This window comes from Danio aesculapii, chromosome 3, assembly GCF_903798145.1.
Source record: "Danio aesculapii chromosome 3, fDanAes4.1, whole genome shotgun sequence".
Lineage (NCBI taxonomy): Eukaryota > Metazoa > Chordata > Actinopteri > Cypriniformes > Danionidae > Danio > Danio aesculapii.
This window is the reverse complement of record NC_079437.1, coordinates 41,722,966-41,741,103: the sequence shown is the minus strand read 5'-3', so window position 1 is coordinate 41,741,103 and position 18,138 is coordinate 41,722,966. Positions and strand designations below refer to the sequence as shown.

The 18,138-nt window shown below is 36.3% G+C and overlaps 2 protein-coding genes across 2 annotated transcripts; both read right to left on the bottom strand.

The window, feature by feature from the left end:
• Positions 1-290: 290 nt before the first annotated feature.
• On the bottom strand, positions 291-8,482 carry LOC130221499 (all-trans-retinol 13,14-reductase). Its single transcript, XM_056454021.1, has 11 exons — positions 8,256-8,482; positions 7,619-7,801; positions 7,277-7,518; positions 4,885-5,086; positions 4,586-4,783; positions 4,339-4,458; positions 3,639-3,777; positions 3,434-3,543; positions 3,082-3,248; positions 2,834-2,993; positions 291-1,044 (listed from the first exon to the last, which is right to left on the bottom strand). Exons 1-11 carry the CDS (start codon positions 8,410-8,412, stop codon positions 899-901), a joined length of 1,824 nt encoding a protein of 607 aa, XP_056309996.1. The 5' UTR covers positions 8,413-8,482; the 3' UTR covers positions 291-898.
• A 2,403-nt stretch (positions 8,483-10,885) lies between these two features.
• Positions 10,886-17,703, bottom strand: retsat.1 (retinol saturase, tandem duplicate 1). The gene is made up of 11 exons (XM_056454022.1): positions 17,483-17,703; positions 17,105-17,287; positions 16,551-16,792; positions 14,983-15,184; positions 14,687-14,884; positions 14,440-14,559; positions 14,159-14,297; positions 13,959-14,068; positions 12,082-12,248; positions 11,829-11,988; positions 10,886-11,663 (listed from the first exon to the last, which is right to left on the bottom strand). The coding sequence occupies exons 1-11, from the start codon at positions 17,637-17,639 to the stop codon at positions 11,518-11,520; spliced, it is 1,824 nt and encodes a 607-aa protein (XP_056309997.1). The 5' UTR covers positions 17,640-17,703; the 3' UTR covers positions 10,886-11,517.
• Positions 17,704-18,138: the final 435 nt, after the last annotated feature.

Below are 18,138 nucleotides of genomic sequence, written 5' to 3'. Positions count from 1 at the left end.
ATTTACATCCATGCAATGCGAATGTTTACAAATTTCACATTGTATAAAAATACATAAATGCTTATTTTGCAAAACCCATGTAAGACTTAAATAAAAACTGAATTTTGAATTAAATAGTAATTTAATTTTAAAAAATTACGATTGTCATAGTGTATTTAGGATATTTGTTAGAGAAGTTAATGTAAAATTATTATTTATTAAATGCAATATCTGCCATTTTGAGAATTGACAAGGCTCAGTCTAGACGTCACACTGCCCCCTTGATGTAAGACCAGAAACCCACACAATAATTTGTTGTGTGAAGAGGTTTATTCAGTATATGCACTAGCATCCATTGAATATTAATTAGCCCATTTAGTGCACAAGTCTTAAAAATCACAGCAACCTAAAAGGGAAGCACACAGGTAAATGTGAATGTGCATTTATCAGACATCTGCATGAAATTCCCTTAACACAGACATATGACCTACTATAGAGCCATAATAATTCAAATCAAGACCCTATTTCAGTTCATGCTCAGTTAGTTAAAAACAAAAAAATTACCCAATACCAAGTACCAAAATACCCAATACCCAAAAACATTCAATTGCATTCAAAAAAGGTAATTGGACTTCAGAAAACTGGAATTATTTAATCAACACTTTTTTATTTACAAAATTCTATTATTCTAATAAGTCCATTTAATTGAATCAACTGACATGTATTTCCCTGGATTTAAGAAGTAGATGAAAAGTTTGAGTTGTGTGTTATTATACCAGTAAGGCTCTGCAGCGTATTGTTACTGTAGGCACAAGGCAGTGGTTAATTTCTTCAAAAATAATGCAGGTTCTCGCTCTGTTCTCATTCTCAAGAGCCATACGTGATATGAATGACTATCAAGATTATGTGTTACTGATTTTTATGCTTTCTTCTTGTTGTTGCCATTTTTGACTCTTTTGGCGAGACTGAAGGCTTCCAGGTGTAGATTACGATTTAGGATGACAGAACCGCAAGTCAGAGCTCCTGTCAACGCTCCAGCAAAACCACACAACATCAGATCCTGACCTGCAAGCAAAAACCACATTTGATAAAAAAGGGACACTCTAGAGATCTCAGGACATTTACTGACAGGGATTTTTCCCCACATTTTAAACAGCAAACACAAAAAATCCAACTGTGAGACAGTAATATACAAACCTACAGTACTTTAAAGTTTACAGGATAGTTATGTCAACATTTGCTCACCCTCATGCCATTTTAAACCGATGACACGTTGGTTAATCTATCAATAAATCAATGAAGAAAATACCATATCCTTCGCATCTAATTAATTAACTCATACATTTATGATTTATGTGTCTTCTAAACTGGTTACCTGGACTTTCATTAAAGACTGAATAAGAAAAAAGCTTGAGCAAGTGATGAAAAATTGTTAATTATTGGGTAAGCCACCCCTTTAAAGGTTTACCACAGTTTGGTCTTTAATAACTTCTAAGGCTTATTTTGCGTATATATGCCATTACTCAAATACTGATTCCCTCACAAAGTAAAGGAATAACTATTTGTGCCAAAGACTCAGCTCTGTAGAGAATTTAAGCAATGCAGAGTTTCCTCCAAAGCAAAAACAACACTCACTATTGGTACATTAACACATCTCCCTTAGTGCACACAATCTTGCTAAAGCTTTTGTCGAAGAAGCAACATTTGCTGTAATGTAACTTCTTCACATAGGATAATAGTTATATCAAAACAACACATCATCAATTTTTGATAAACTGGTTATCATTTGCCATGTCATTGTATTAGATTAGATTAGATTCAGCTTTACTGTCATTGCGCATGTACAAGTACAAGGCAATGAAATGCAGTTTACGTCTAACCAAGAATGCAATAGCAGCAAGTGCAGGATATAGGTATAAGTTACAAAGTGCAATTATAGAAATACTATGGGGATTTTTACAGATGTATGTACTATGAACATTATATACAGGTTGTTTTAACTATGAACAGTCATATCATCTGACGTGAACACAACTCACAATAGATTAAAACAAACCAGACTTGTGAACATAGACCACAGGGTTCAAGAGCAACAGACAATTATATTTGGGTAAGTCGTTTTCCGGAAAATGCTCAAAATGGGGTGCAGGTTAAAGGTGCCATTTAGTGCATTAAATCAATTCATTAAGTTGTTGTCTGATATTTACATGGCAGGTATGTGGCATAGATAAGTTCATATATTCTCCAGAAATTATTTTATATGCTCACTTATAACCACATTATAGAATTACCCTTACAATAAAAATTCTCAAAGAAAAAAAAAGCTCAGATTTGACCATATTTGGAAGGGTTGTGAATATTAATGAGCTCTGTTCTGATGCTGTTTAATTATTACTGTAATCTCTCTAGGAAACACTGTGGCGAATTAAACGCAGCCCTGGATATGAAAATTAATGATCCCATGTGAATCTTCAGAGTGTTTTGTTCTAATTGGGCTGTTTTTTACCTGGATTTTACAGTCTTGAGTTTTACATGAGAACGAGAAAACAATGGTGTTTGAGGTCCATTGTATGCTATTGCAATGTACTGGACTCTTATTATTGCGCTATGCCAAGGTATATCCAAATTTTCATTATACTGTATGGTACCTTTACGTCCCAAAGATGTACATACCCTGAAAAAGTTCAAAATGAACTGCTTTTTAATGTAGAATTAAACCGACTGGAAGAAACCATGATGTACAATCCAAAGAGATTTGTTAATATTTGTAATTTTGTGTTTCATGACAGTGACTATTTTAAAGTGGGCTTAACCCGGGGTTCTTATCATTCTAAACACCACTTTTAACACTCACCTGTAAGGTAGAGGTTTTTAATGGGTGTCTGTGCTCTAATGGTGGCATTCAGTTCAGCACTGAAGCGAGAAATTCCGTGATCAGCGCCATAAATCTCTCCCCTAGGTGCGGCGATGTAATGCTGATTGGTGATTGGAGTGCCTGCATCCACATATTCAATCTACAGACAGAAAGATGGAGAAAAACAAGATAAGTGTGAGAAATAATATGCAATTTAGAGACAATATCTCAGTCTGGTGAGGTTATACCCTGTCCTTGATCTTCGGATAGATCTCAGTCACTGCCTCTAGTATGTAATTGATGAACGTCTCCTTCAACTGCTTATAATCTGTGCTCCTGTTCTTCACTTTGTCATCTTTCCACTCTTCAAACCATTCATAATTAGCAAAACTAACAACAGTCAGGGTGGATTTACCTGTAGGCGAAGCATATTTGGATTTAGCAAGCAGAGCTGTCAGTTATTATAGTGAATAGCTTATTTTATTACTGATTGCCAGCTATGGAAAAGCTACACAGATTTATCTATTTGTGAACAAATAGATAAAAATTCTAATTCCAGCTGTACACAGGCCTCGATTTATCATTAGTTTTTCTCTTTACCTGGTGTTCTTTCTGGCCAGGTTGAGTCTTTGGCAGAGGGCGAGGCCACAAAAATCAGAGGAATTTTTTTAGCAGATTCTTCCCTGTTTCCGCTCCTATAATCCTCCAACCTGGAATAACAGCAGACATTAACACAAAATGAAGACATGTATACAAACAAACAGAGCACTTTCAATTTATTCAGGACTGGTAAATTTGCACTCACAGCTCGTCTAAATTGTTCTCAGGGTAGATAAAGAAATTGTCTGCTTTTAGCCCGAGCTCCTCTTTTGTCCCATCCAGTCCAATGAAAATGCTGAGACCACTGTCTCCATGCTGCAGCATACTCAACTGTTTCTGAATTGCTGTACAGGATGAAAACAAAATTCAAAAAGGTCAACGATTCACATCATAATAATAATAAATATATAATTTGAAGCTCTATGACAATCTTCTTCCTTTATTGATAGTTCTCACGTTACTTCAAGTGATTATGCGAACATCTACCTGGCAGGTAAAGCAATGCCATTTCAATCTCACACTTGACCTATCAAAATATATAAAAGTACCTATAACTGATGGTACTTTATATGAATCTGAATCATTGAGGTATTCTCCACTAGATTGATGTAAAAATTGTTGAATTGTAGCATACACAGGGACTTTTTTTTTAATGACTAAAAAATGGCGAGGGTGCCGTTTATGGATTGCAAGTGCCCAAAATTTACAGTTTGTGCTCATTTCTCTCGCTTTGTTTTGTTGACATGAAACAGAAAGAAATATGGCTAGCTTGTGCTGTGCTTCTATGGAGATCCCAGTGTCAGCTACCATTAAAGCAGTTCATTTTGCCTGGCAGGTCTCAGCACAGGTCACATGACTGAAAACTATCAATAGCAGAATAAATGTAGTCTCTCACTCTCTCTTACCAGGCATAGTCTGCACATCCTTGGGCAGGAGATGTTCATAAGTATTAAAGATTCCAGCATCTGAAATCACAATGGGAGCTCGTACATGCACTTCCTCCTGTCCCTTCAGAACACTCACACCTGCATCAATGCCAAGAAAACATGTCAGTTATTAGCTGAATGAACCTTTACCAGTGCTAATATTCTTATTAAAGAGTTGTGTAGGAAGAAGATCAACTATATCTTTAAAGAAAGTGGAAAGTGTTACCAATAGCCTCTTTAGCATCATTGAGGAGAATGCGGTTTACAGGTGCTCTAACAAGCACAGCACCTCCTGCCTTCTCAATTATGGGGATCATGTGGTAGGCTATCTCAGTAGCACCACCTCTTGGGTACCAAGCACCATTCATATAGTGGCTGACAAGCAAACTGTGCATGGAAAAGCTTGCTTCTTTGGGTATTTTTCCTGTTAAAAGAAAACATAAAAAAAGAGTTTTGGCACCAAATATTGAAAGGGTTAGTATTCAATAACAAATGTATATCTCCTGTTAAGCCAGGTGATCTGACCATAGGTTCCAAAGATGTAGGAGAACACAGCTCTCAGGTCCTTATTCTGTGTGAGCTCGTTCACCACATCGGTCAGGCTGCGGGACGCATAGCGGGAGAAGGAAGTCAAGCGACTGGCCAGACCCGTGCACACCAGGAAATTTGCAACAAGAGTCGGGAGAAACTTCAGCAGGACCATAACCCATACACCACGTCCAACTTCCTGAAAGAAGCATTAAGAATCAGGGTTACATTTTGAGCTTCATGACACTTTCTTATATTTTCCTCAAAACTGGCTATTGCCTAGGGGTAAAAATAAGAGGGAGTTTGAGTAATACTAGGCTCAGACTACAACCTAGGAAAACATTTTGCCAAAAACTTTGGTAAGCTCAGATGTTCAGCCTAGATTTCTGGCATTGTGAGTCATTTACAGACTAAAACTTAAACCTTTAGATCTACTTGCAGACATATTGCATCTGATTTAATGTATTTATCAAATATGTTTGATTTTTAAACAGGATGAAATACACGTTATTATATACACGTTATTTATGTCCATTTTTTCCAATGCAAGACAAGTCCACAAATGTAAGGAAGAAATTGAGAGAGCTTTTGAAATGGTGACTGCAAAAGGTTTTTGGACAAGGTGGAAGGAGAAAAGGCTTGTAGAAATGTCTGTATAATGTATTTTCAAAACGCACCACAAATTTATAGGAGAATGTCTATAAAACATTAGTCTAAAAGCAACTCCTAATTTCAGTAATGGTGTGACTTTTTATAACTGTGGCATGGACTGAAAATGCATGTTCCTTAAGCAAGTACCAGCCCAAAAAACTCAATTGAAACACAAAGTGCAAATCACATGGTCACTCCTTTAAAAAAAGAGTGCAGAATCCTTTTTATGCAAGTTTCCTTGACATGTGTCAACAGGACATCCAAGACTCTCAGACACAAAGAATTTAGGTCAACCATCCTGGGTGGGTGAAGTGTCTTCCAAAGTGGTTGAAAGTCTTTGTTAATAGAGAAAAAAGCAACTGTATTAGCTGCATTTCTACTGCTGTGCCAAAAGGTATAGTCATGCCTAAGGTCCCTCTAGTGTAGGGCTCTCTAAGGCTAGTGGTAAAGACACTGTGACCCAACGAATATGTTTGTCCAAACTAAGCCTTTTGGATCTTGTGAAATAGCAATGAACAAGAAGTTTCTGACAAAAGTTCTAATTTTCACATTTTCTCTGTGTGAATAAAGAGACTGCCATCTGTTGCTCTAGATCGAACCATAGTAGTATGGTGAGGCGAAAGAAAGTGCTAAAACCCTTTCAAATCCCTTCCGAAATAATAGTAACATGAAAATAAATCAATCCTTTTTTTTTTTTACACCTTTGGACTTATAATGAAACCTATAATGGAGTTCAAAACACAATTAGGCCTTTGCAATAATTTTGGGTTTGACCATTCTTTTTACGTTTTCTGCTTAACTAAATTGTGCATTAACAATCATAAAAGCATAAAATGACAAAACTAGTTATGAGGTGATAGTTTGTTAGTTCATGTGGAAGTATGCTGTGTCCCCATTTGCCCTAGATATCACAACACTCTTGGATGAGTGCCTGTCTATGAATATAATTATGGGGGAAAGGTCATGCAATCAGCTGCAAACAGTTATAAAGATTTCACCCTATATTTATCTTATCTTATGGCATTACAATACTCTAGAGCACTGAAAAGATAAAACTACATTACCATTAAGTGGCCATTTCATTTTAAAGGAGGCTTTCTATTGATCAAAAGTAACATTAACAATGTTTATAATGTTACAGAGAATAATTATATTTAAAATAAATGCTGTCATTTTACTTTCAAGATATTATGAATAAATGCAGTTTTTAAAATATATAATAAGGCCCAATCCTACCCCTTAGCCCTTCCCCTTAGCCTTACCTACACCTCATTTTGCACATTCACATGAAGGGATAAGGGTGTTCCAATTCTCTTTAGCTTCAAGGTGTAGGGCTAAGGGGAAGGATTTTCCAGGACCACACTCGAAGCCAAGGGGGATGAATATTGAACAGAATACACCATCTACAGCAAAATGGCTGTATGCAAAAATGTAAGTATTTAAGTATTACTGGTAAGTTATAGAATTGGGATTGGCCCCAAGTAGCTTATCAGAATTTTTTCTGAAGTTTGTGACAATGAAGTAGTAACTAACTATTCAGCTGTGAACACAGAAATAATTGACATTGAATATATATTACAATAAAAAGCAATTTTCACAAATATTAAATATTTCACAAATAATAATATTACTTGTGCTAACCTAAAACCTTTTTAAACCAGCACCCAACTGACACTTGACAGACAACCTCATATTTCAATGTCAAGGCCACAAACCAAACACAATCCTTGTTTCTCACCTTGCTAAGTCTCACGAATTCATCAATAGCCTTTTCCTCTCCTGGGAAGCACTTCTTCAGTTCGTCCATGTAGCGTTTTCGGCCACTGTAGATTGGGTATATGCGCCGGTTTTCTGGTGGACCAATAACCACTTTGTCAAAGGGGTTTTCCAGAGGATCCCACTGCAGCTGCCCATTGGTCAACTGATCAATAATACAGCGAAATGGCTTGTGCTCTGACAATTCCCCAATATAGTGGATGCCTAAAAAAGAGACAATCAGACAACAACAAAAACGCCTATTGGGTGATCAAACAGCGCTATTTTGCAGGTTTGTATGCTGAGGTACAAAAGTCCTTCTCACCAACATCAAACTCAAAGCCTTGCTCTTTGAAGGTGTGACAGCATCCTCCAGCCCGGTCATGTTGCTCCAGAACCAGGACCTTCTTTCCCACTTTAGCCAACAGGACAGCAATTGCCAGTCCACCAATCCCACTGCCAATTACTACTGCATCCAAATCCTCAGGAACCCTACTGGCCAAGAAACCTGGATATGGAAACACATGTACAGTTGGTTACACAACTGAGGTTTCATGAAGAGCTAGAGATTCAAAGGTCAATAATTTTGAAGCAATAATAGTGAGAAGTCTATACATTTTAATGTAGTCTGCAATGGTACGTTTGGGGTTTCTACTGGTAATGTTTCGCATTCATTCTATGGGTGCATATTAAAACCAAACCACTAAAGTTAATCATTCCTTAAGAATTGTGTCCCAAAGACACTCGAAATCATTCAAATGTAACTTACTGGAATTTATGGTTAAACGTTGATGGTTTGTAATTATTTTAATGGTGTTTGTAGTTGAAAGCATTAACGGTAGACCTTGTAATGGTTTCCATTCATTTCTCAACAGGTTGAATAAGTCTTGCACATTGTTATTCACCGTATTACGTAAAAATAGTCTTACCTAACTTAACCTAAAACATATAGTTTGACTAACCTTGTTTCAGGACTTTATTCTTCAGCTTTCGGTCGAACACCATGGGCTTCAGGGGCTCGCGTGTGTCGATCGCAAAAGGGTTCGGTCCACTTCCCACAACATATCTATACAGAAAGGCCACTAACGCCAAGAAAATTGCGACGACCGCGAACCACATGTTATAACGTGCAGCGTGCTACTTTCTTGTGCTGTCAACAGTGTCGAATACTGTACACACACTTCCTCACACCACTGTTGACTCCTCCTGTGACGCCGACTCTTGACCAATCACTAGCTCTGTTTTTAAATGACGTTATATTTATGGCGAGAAGGCTGAGGTTTACAAAGACTGTAAAAAAGGCTTAAATCAATAAAACGTTTTAAAACGTTGAGTCATTCTACAGAAACATCCACTTTTGGTATGGAAAAATGTATTGAAGTAATTTTTTTCAAACATTTAAGCTTAGACCACATTAATCTATTTTCTTTTGACTTTTTGAAAACACAATTTACAGCATTTTTTTCTATTTATTTTGTACATTTATATAAAGATCACGTCTAGTTTTTTGTCACTAGTGTTACCTACTTTTTGGGCCAATATTAATGGTTTTTATTAAAAATTATTTCTTTAAATATATATTTTTTAGTCAAAGAAAAATATTGATAATGCAACAAATAAGGAGATTGTTTAATTTGTTTTAATCAGGTTTGTTAAAAGTGTGATTTAATGATGTTAGTTCATTTCTGCAACCACTTTTGCTATAAAAATGTAATTATTTGGTCACACTTTACAATAAGGTTTCATTAGTTAATGTATTTACTAACATGATCTAATAATGAGCAATATGTGCACAGCAATTAATCATAGTTTAACATTTACTAATGCGTTATTACCATCCAAATTCGTTAACATTAGTTAGTGCACTGTGAGTTAACCTGAACTAACAATTAACTGTATTTTCATCAACTAAATAACATTACCAAATACTGTAATAAAATGTATTGTTCATTGTTTGTTAATTAGTAAATGCTTTACTAACTTTAACTAATACAACCTTATTGTTAAATGAGATGCAATTATTTAAAATAAATAGTGTCCTGAATAGGATATTATTAATAAAAGGTGATTACATATAGTTCACAGCACAAAAAGCTTTTTGAAATTATTCAAATAATCCCCTGCAAAAGTTTGCATACTCTTGGTTTTTATACTGTGTGTGTGGTTACCTGATGATCTAAGAGTGTTTTTCATATTTGTGATGGTTGTTACAGTTTTTCTTGATTGCTTTGATGCAGTTGTCAACTGAAACCACATTTTCAAAACAGTTAACACACAGGTCTAAACAGCGGCACTCATGGTCAAAATGACACATTTTCCTTGCAAAAGACTCTAACCGTGCCAAAACATTTAATATACGCAACAAAAGCTAATTTTGCCTTCAAACAACACAACTTGCAAACAAGTATATGAGCTTTTTCAATCAATCATTACACAATGGACAACAAAATACAAAATACACAACTCAGTGTGAATTAGTGCACCATTGCTTTTTATTGTAGAATATTTCCAGTGCCGTTTGCTGACTTGTAGGCTGTGACGAATTTGCCTTTTTGCATAGAATCGGATCCAGAATAAGAAATGCTTTGATTAAAATTTGATGACTCCATGACATTTTTACAAACTGTGGCTGAAAACTGAAATAGTTGGAAAAACAAAACAAAAAGAACCCAATTAAATACTGTAACTATTACAGAAAACACAAATCTAGAGTCAAATCTATTGGGAGTATAAGACATAGTCACTATTGAGCTCCTCCATCCATGCTGGCAAAGAGCGAACAACGTGCTTCAGAGATTTCATATTGACCTTGGTAGTGTCTAATGGTTAGAAATAGATGGTTTCTGTTTGGTGACGTACAGTAGCTAAAACAATGGGGTTTGGACTGCTTGAATAACATCCGTGTTCACTGTTTTGAAAAATGTATCAATCCAATGAGAAAGGGTTTACACATTTGCATGACATAGCTTCTCTGCTGGGATAGTGATGAGGAAAATGGAGTGGATCCTAGTTTCTTTAACCAGGTCAAAGCAAACAAGAAAATCTGTAATGAATCCCTTGTTTGTTCTGAACAGTAATCAGACAATGAAGATCAAGGTAAATTGCACTTAATTTGCAAATATAATCTGATTCCAAAGGGCAGTACTAAATGGAAAAAATGACATATTTATCCTGTTTAAAGTCTCATAAAGAGACTCACGAAGAACCATCACAAAGCAGAAAAACACTCTCACGGTATTAAAAACCAAGGGGATGCTAACTTTTACAGGGGGTTATTTCAATCATTTCAGCAATGCTTGTCTTTTGAACTTTATATAAACATCCTATGTAAAATATCATACTTAGGACAGCATTAAATGAAAAAAATTAACATGCATTTTGTATGACCTCTCTTATTTTGTTCAAATTCTTCACATTTTAGCTGATTCTCCAAGGTGTATGCAAACTTCAAGCACAACTGTAAGTGCATAGTGTGTCATTTGGGATGCAATAATGGAAGTCAATGAGTAACATCAACATCTTTTGTGCTTAACAGAAGAAAATAAGCTAAATGTGAAGGGTCAGTACAGTAAATGATGACAGAGATTTAATATTTGATTGAACGTTCCCTTTATTTCATTTTAAGCAGTAGAAACACGCATCCATTGCAATGATTAATTGTTCAATTAACATATTTATTTAGAAAGCACAAGCCCCCATTTTAAATATTAGCTGAATTGCTGGCAGGATGATACAATTCAGAAATATCTCTGCTACTTCAGCAAAACATACAATTAAATGTGTCAGAATCATTTCTACAGATCTGCCTACAGATCCAGAATTGTATTTAAACATAATTAAATGTAATTAAACGCAAGATTTAACTTCAGACTCAGTTACAAAATCTTAATTGAAAAAAAAAAAGTAAAATATAAGTCTTCTTTCCACACAATTCTTCATTTACAAAAAGAATTTTGGTTTCAAGTAGGTTTGAGAGAGATTTTCTACCCTTGAATGTCCTTAAGTGCTTTATTTTTACAGTAAAACCATTTTACAATACCATCTGCATCTACATTGTTCCCCTTTTGTGTGCATTAAAATTTAGGTTTGGAATTGTAGTGAAGTATTAAATCAGCAAGGCACATGGTAAACTTTAAACGAGTTTACCGAAATGACTAGGTGCAAATACATGAGAGATTTATTTTAAGCAGTGCAAGGATTATGAACATAACGTATTACTGATATTTATGCTTTCTTCTTGTTGTTGGTATTTTTGACTCTTCTGTTGAGAAGGAATAAATCCAGATACAGATTGCGGTTCATAATGGCAGAAGCGCACGTCAGAGCTCCAGACAACCCACCAGCAAAACCACACAACATCAGATCCTGACCTGTGAGCAAAAACCACATTTGAAAATGGACAATCTAGAAATCTCTTCAATTTCAATGTTGACATTTAAACAGCATCTACAAAAATGCACGCAATGACACATATCTCAAAATCTTCTTTTAAATGTTGTACATAAGGCCTTGTAAATAGTGTTGGATGCACTCACCTGTTAGGAAGAGGTTTTTAATGGGTGTCTGTGGTCTGAGGGTGGCATTCAGTTCAACGTTAAAGCGTGAAATCCCATGATCAGCACCATAAACCTCTCCCTTTGGAGAGCCAATATAAAACTGATTTGTGATCGGGGTGCCTGCATCCACATATTCAATCTACAGAGAAAGACAGATTTATAAACCACAAAAAGAATGAACAATAAAATATGTGCAATTTAGAGATAAAAATCCAGTCTGGTGCGTTCATACCCTGTCCTTGATCTTAGGATAGATCTCAGTCACTCCCTCTAGTATGTAATTGATGAACATCTGCTTCAACTCCTTATAATCTGTGCTCCTGTTCTTCACTTTGCCATCTTTCCACTCTTCAAACCATTCATATTTAGCAAAAGTAACCACAGACAAGGTGGATTTACCTAAAGGCGACATACATATGTAGATTTTAATGCAACCTGAGAATTGTCTGTATCCTGTAACATGATTATGTTGCATTTTTTGCACACGTGGTCAAATGTGGATGATCTCAAAATACTTTAGATCCCATTTAACAAACCAGGCAGACATGCACACTTTTAATGTGTACACCTAATCCCACAAAACCCATACCCCTCACAGTGACATCACTAGCCCTATTCAGTACATGTGTCTGACAGTGCATGTCTCAGCGTGCATGTGAAAGTCTGCAGCCAGATACTATTAGGACCTTATGTAAATGTTATACACTGCTAAAATGCACTGTCCAAAAAAATGGGAAGAGTCTCCTATTGGATAATTACTGCATATTTTACATAATTACTGACTCCATATCAGCTTGTAACTAATTATTTAACATTAACTTATGCACAAAGTAGCTTCTTTTTTCTTCAACAACCATGCTGGAAGCCCCATTCTGTGGTCATAACATAGGTGGTAATCTATTTCAGAATTATTTACATGCACCAAGCAAAGAAAACATCTAAGGAGATAGCTGAAACTCTTAAAGTAGGGTAAGAACTCTTCAATGTATTATTAAAAACTGGAAGGAGAGTGGGGATCCATCATCTTTGAAAAAAAAATCTTGAATGATTTTTAAACATCTGGTGAAATCAAATAGTAAAAAAATATCAGTAGAACTCACAGCTTTCTTTAAAAGTGAAAATAATAGCATTTTCACACACACAATGTGAAGGATTAGGACTAAAATTGCTGTGTAGCCTTAAAAAAACTACTAAGGCTAATCATAAAAAGGCTTCAATTTGCTACGGAGCATACATATTGGAATCTGGAGCAACGGAAGTAGGCCATGTGGTCTGATGAGTCCAGAGTACAGCCTTTTGAAATGATGTAGCCATCATGCCTAGTGCCAACCATACAATGCTGTGATCTGGAGATGCCCTGATCAGGTCTAGGTTCAGCAAAAGTATGCGCCCAAAGAATGAGGTCATCTGACTACCTGAATATCAGATTAACCAGGTTATTCCAGCCATAGATTTTTTTTTTTTTTTGAAGGAGTGGTGGACATTATTTTATACATGTGTTGTCCACCCCAGAGTCCAGATCTTAACCCTGTTGAGAATCTCTGGTATGTCCTGGAGAAGACATTGTGCAGCGTTTTGACTCTCCAGTCATCAATACAAATACAGTTCTTGGCTAAAAATATTTGCAACTCTGGATGGGAACAAATGTTGTGAAGCATATTGCAGTGATGCCACAGTGAATGCAAAAGGTGGTGCAACAAAATATTAGAAGAGCATGACTTTTTATGGACAGACAGTGCATGTTTCCTGGTATATTTAGACTTCCATAATGTGATTCATCGTTAACTCAGCTTCTGTGTGTTGTTTGAAATTTTCTTTCTGATGAAACCACAAAAGTTTTCCTTTATAAATTATGTCCTACACTCAGTGTCACTCATTTATATTATCTTTAGTGTATTTAACCTCGTGTTTTCATTCATCCTGGATTTGATTTATGAAGTTCTTATGTAGCTGTTTTTCTGTTAACATATATACATTCTGCATAGCTTTAATTCTCCTCCTTTGTGTCTCCATTTACTTGGTTAGCTTTGTCAATATGTGATCAGATCAATAAAAATCCTAATTCCGGATTTAAACAGGACCTCAGGTGCTTTTCATTTTTCTCTTTACCTGGTTCCCTTCCTGGCCAGGTTGAGTCTTTGGCAGAAGGTGAAGCCACAAAAATTACAGGCAACTTTTTAGCAGAGTCTTCCCTGTTTCCCTTCCTGTAAGCCTCAAACCTGGAATAACAGCAGACATGAACACAAAATGAGAGATATGTTTAACAAATAAACAGAGCATTCTATTAAGACTGGTGAATTTGCACTCACAGCTCATCAAAATTGTTCTCAGGAAAGACATAGAAATTGTCTGCTTTTAGCCCGAGCTCCTCTTTTGTTCCATCCAGACCAATGAAAATGCTGAGACCACTCTCTCCATGCTTTAGCATACTCAACTGTTTCTGAATTGCTGTACAGAATTCGAAAAACTAAGGTTAAAACTACAACTAATAATATTAATAATAATAAGCATTATCTATATTGTGAAGATTTGAGAGATTATTGTTTCTTAATAGCAAAGCAAATGTAGTCAGTCTCTCACTCTCTCTTACCAGGCATAGTCTGCACATCCTTGGGCAGGAGATGTTCATAAGTATTAAAGATTCCAGCATCTGAAATCACAATGGGAGCTCGTACATGCACTTCCTCCTGTCCCTTCAGAACACTCACACCTGCATCAATGCAAAGAAAACATGTCAGTTATTAGCTGAATGAACCTTTACCAGTGCTAATATTCTTATTAAAGAGTTGTGTAGGAAGAAGATTCACTATATCTTTAAAGAAAGTGGAAAGTGTTACCAATAGCCTCTTTAGCATCATTGAGGAGAATGCGGTTTACAGGTGCTCTAACAAGCACAGCACCTCCTGCCTTCTCAATTATGGGGATCATGTGGTAGGCGATCTCACTGGCACCACCCTTGGGGTACCAAGCACCATTCATGAAGTGGCACACAAGTATACTATGCATGGAAAAGCTTGCTTCTTTTGGAATATTGCCTGTTTAACAAAATAAGTTAAGTAGAAAAATCTTTTTGTATATTTACTAAAAATACTGAGCATGCATCTTGATCTCCAGTCAAGCCAGGTGATCTCACCATAGGTCAGAAAGATGTAGGAGAGCACAGCTCTCAGGTCCTTATTCTGTGTGAGCTCATTCACCACATCCGTCAGGCTGCGGGACGCATAGCTGAAGAAGGACGTCAAGCGACTGGCCAGACCCGTGCGCACCAGGAACTTTGCAAAAGGAGCCGGGGCAAGCTTCAGCAGGACCATGAACCATATTCCAGGTGCAACTTTCTAACAGATGCATTAAGAATCAGGGTTACAGGTGTTTATTGCACTGCTTTAATGCCTATGTCCAATACTGTAAATTCTAATTTCTTTTAAAATAATTACTGTTAATAGTTAAAACAGTGTGTGTGTAGGTTTCATTTATTCATTCATTCATTTTCTTTTCGGCTCAGTCCCTTTATTAATCCGGGGTCGCCACAGCAGAATGAACCGCCAACTAATCCAGCTTATGTTTTATGCAGCGGATGCTCTTCCAGCTGCAACCCATCTCTGGGAAACATCCATACACACTCATACACTACAGTCAATTTAGCCTACCCAATTCACCTGTACCACATGTCTTTGGACCGTGGGGGAAACCGGAGCACCTGGAGGAAACCCAGGGAGAACATGCAAACTCCAGTTTTATTGATATAGATTTCTGGTGACTGGATAGAGTTAAGACCTGTTTTAAAATGACTTAAGACCTACAACACAATATTTGTGTGAGTTTAAGACTTTTTAATGTCTAAAATTTAGTTAACCGCTACATTTTGTTTTATTCAGAGAAGGTCTTTAATGTGTGTTTGTGTCTGCAAATGTGGATTTCAGATCTAACATGCAGTATTTTTTATAGCTGAATTGTGCATTAACAATCATAAAAGCAACACAACTAGTTAATGAAGGTAAAAGATCATGTGCAAGCATTCGTTGTCCTCACTGTCCTTTAGACAGATATCACAACACTCCTGGATGACTGCCTGTCTGTGGCTGCGATTGTAGGGAAAAGGTCATGCAATCAGCAGCACACAATTATAAAGATTTCACCTTTTAACTCCCGAGAGCATTAAATTCTCTGAGATTTTGACTAATATTACAAAACGTTTAGGGTTCAGTAGGATAAAAGAAAAATATTTAGTAAGAATGCTTTAAAATGATCAAATGTGACAGTAAAGGCGTGCACAAACATATTGTTTGTTTTTATTTTGTATTAAGAGACTAACCTAAAAAAAAATATGGTTTGCAGATAAAAAACAGCTTCTGTGCAATATTTTAATTCTATAATCTATAAAATTGTCATTTCTAGTCATTCATAATACGTTATTTATTTATGCAGAAATGGACAGGAATGGCGTTAATGGCCATATCTAAGCCCTTTGTGTTGTTGTTTAGTTATAATAACTTTGAAATGTATTGTTTTGTGTCTATTACACTGCATTTTTAGCAATATTTACACATAATATTTGTAAACCTTAAGTTTGCACTTCAGTTAATTGTACCTGTACAATGACAGTAAACAGATTCTCTTCTATTCTGTTCTATATGATGACGAGCATATACACTTGATAGACAACCCTATAATTTAATGTCTGAGCCACCTTTTGTTTCTCACCTCACAAAGTCTCACAAATTCATCAATGGCCTTTTCCTCTCCTGGGAAGCACTTCTTCAGTTCGTCCATGTAGCGTTTTCGGCCACTGTAGATTGGGTATATGCGCCGGTTTTCTGGTGGACCGATAACCACTTTGTCAAAGGGGTTTTCCAGAGGATCCCACTGCAGCTGCCCATTGGTCATCTGGTCAATCAAACAGCGAAATGGCGTGTGATCTAACAGTTCCCCAATATAGTGGATACCTGAAAGACATTGAGACCAACATATATTGACCGTTAGGTATTTTTCAGGTGAAGTACATAAAGTATACAAAGCTACATAAATAAAACAGCACATTATTTGCTTTACTAAAGTAAAATATGAATTAAGGCTACATGTAATATTAGACATGCAACAAGCTAATAAGATACATTATTAAATAGGGCTACAATACAGCACATTAATTGTTTTAATGTTACTCAATAAATGTGCTTATCTTTGCCAAAGCCAGACATGATAGGAAACAATGCTGTTTTATTAGGTTGCCATTGCCAAGGTACAAAAGTCCTTCTCACCAACATCAAACTCAAAGCCTTGCTCTGTGAAGGTGTGACAGCATCCTCCAGCCCGGTCATGTTGCTCCAGAACCAGAACCTTCTTGCCCACTTTGGCCAACAGGACAGCAATTGCCAGTCCACCAATCCCACTGCCAATTACTACTGCATCCAAATCTTGAGGAACCCTACTGGCCAAGAAACCTGGATATGGAAACACATGCATAATTGTGAATGTGCAGTAAATAATTTACAGTAACAGAAAAAGTTAATTTTACAGTACCGCTAGAAATAAATAAATAAATCACATTGCCAATCATCCTGTATTATTCAGAGACAATAAAGTAAACATATAAGATGCACAGCGTAGTACGAGGAGTCACGGTTTAAGTAACTAACCTTGTTTCAGGACTTTATTTTTCAGCTTCTCGTCGAACACCTTGGGCTTCAGGGGCTCGCGTGTGTCGATCGCAAAGGGGTTCGGTCCACTTCCCACAACTAATCTATACAGAAAGACCACTAAAGCCAAGGAAATTACGACGACCGCGATCCACATTTTGTAAGGTGCAAAGTGCTATCATGTACTGACAACTACTGTCTACTCTACTGTACATTTCTCACACCCCTTTTCAAACCATTACCTGCTGTTTGTGTTGACTCCTCCTCCTATGACAATCCTGACCAATCGCGAGTTTTGTTTATAAATGACTTATTGCTTGCGGTCTTAATGATAAATAGAAAACATTTTTGTAATGGTTTAGCCACTTATTAAACATTACACCTTTGCAAGAAGTACGAATAATCTAAAACTCTGCATTTGAGGCAGCTATAATAATTACATGGTAACAACGACACTAAGTTGTTACACATTTACTGCTGGATAAACACAGAAGAGATAACAAATATTTTAAGCATAATCTATTTAATACGCATTAATCATAATCACTAGGTTATCAATATTTTACAATAAAAATTGTTTAGCAAAGAGTTGAATGTGGTTGTTCTAAAATAAATTAATGTTGTTTATTTGTATCTCCCAGAAAATGAACCATGTT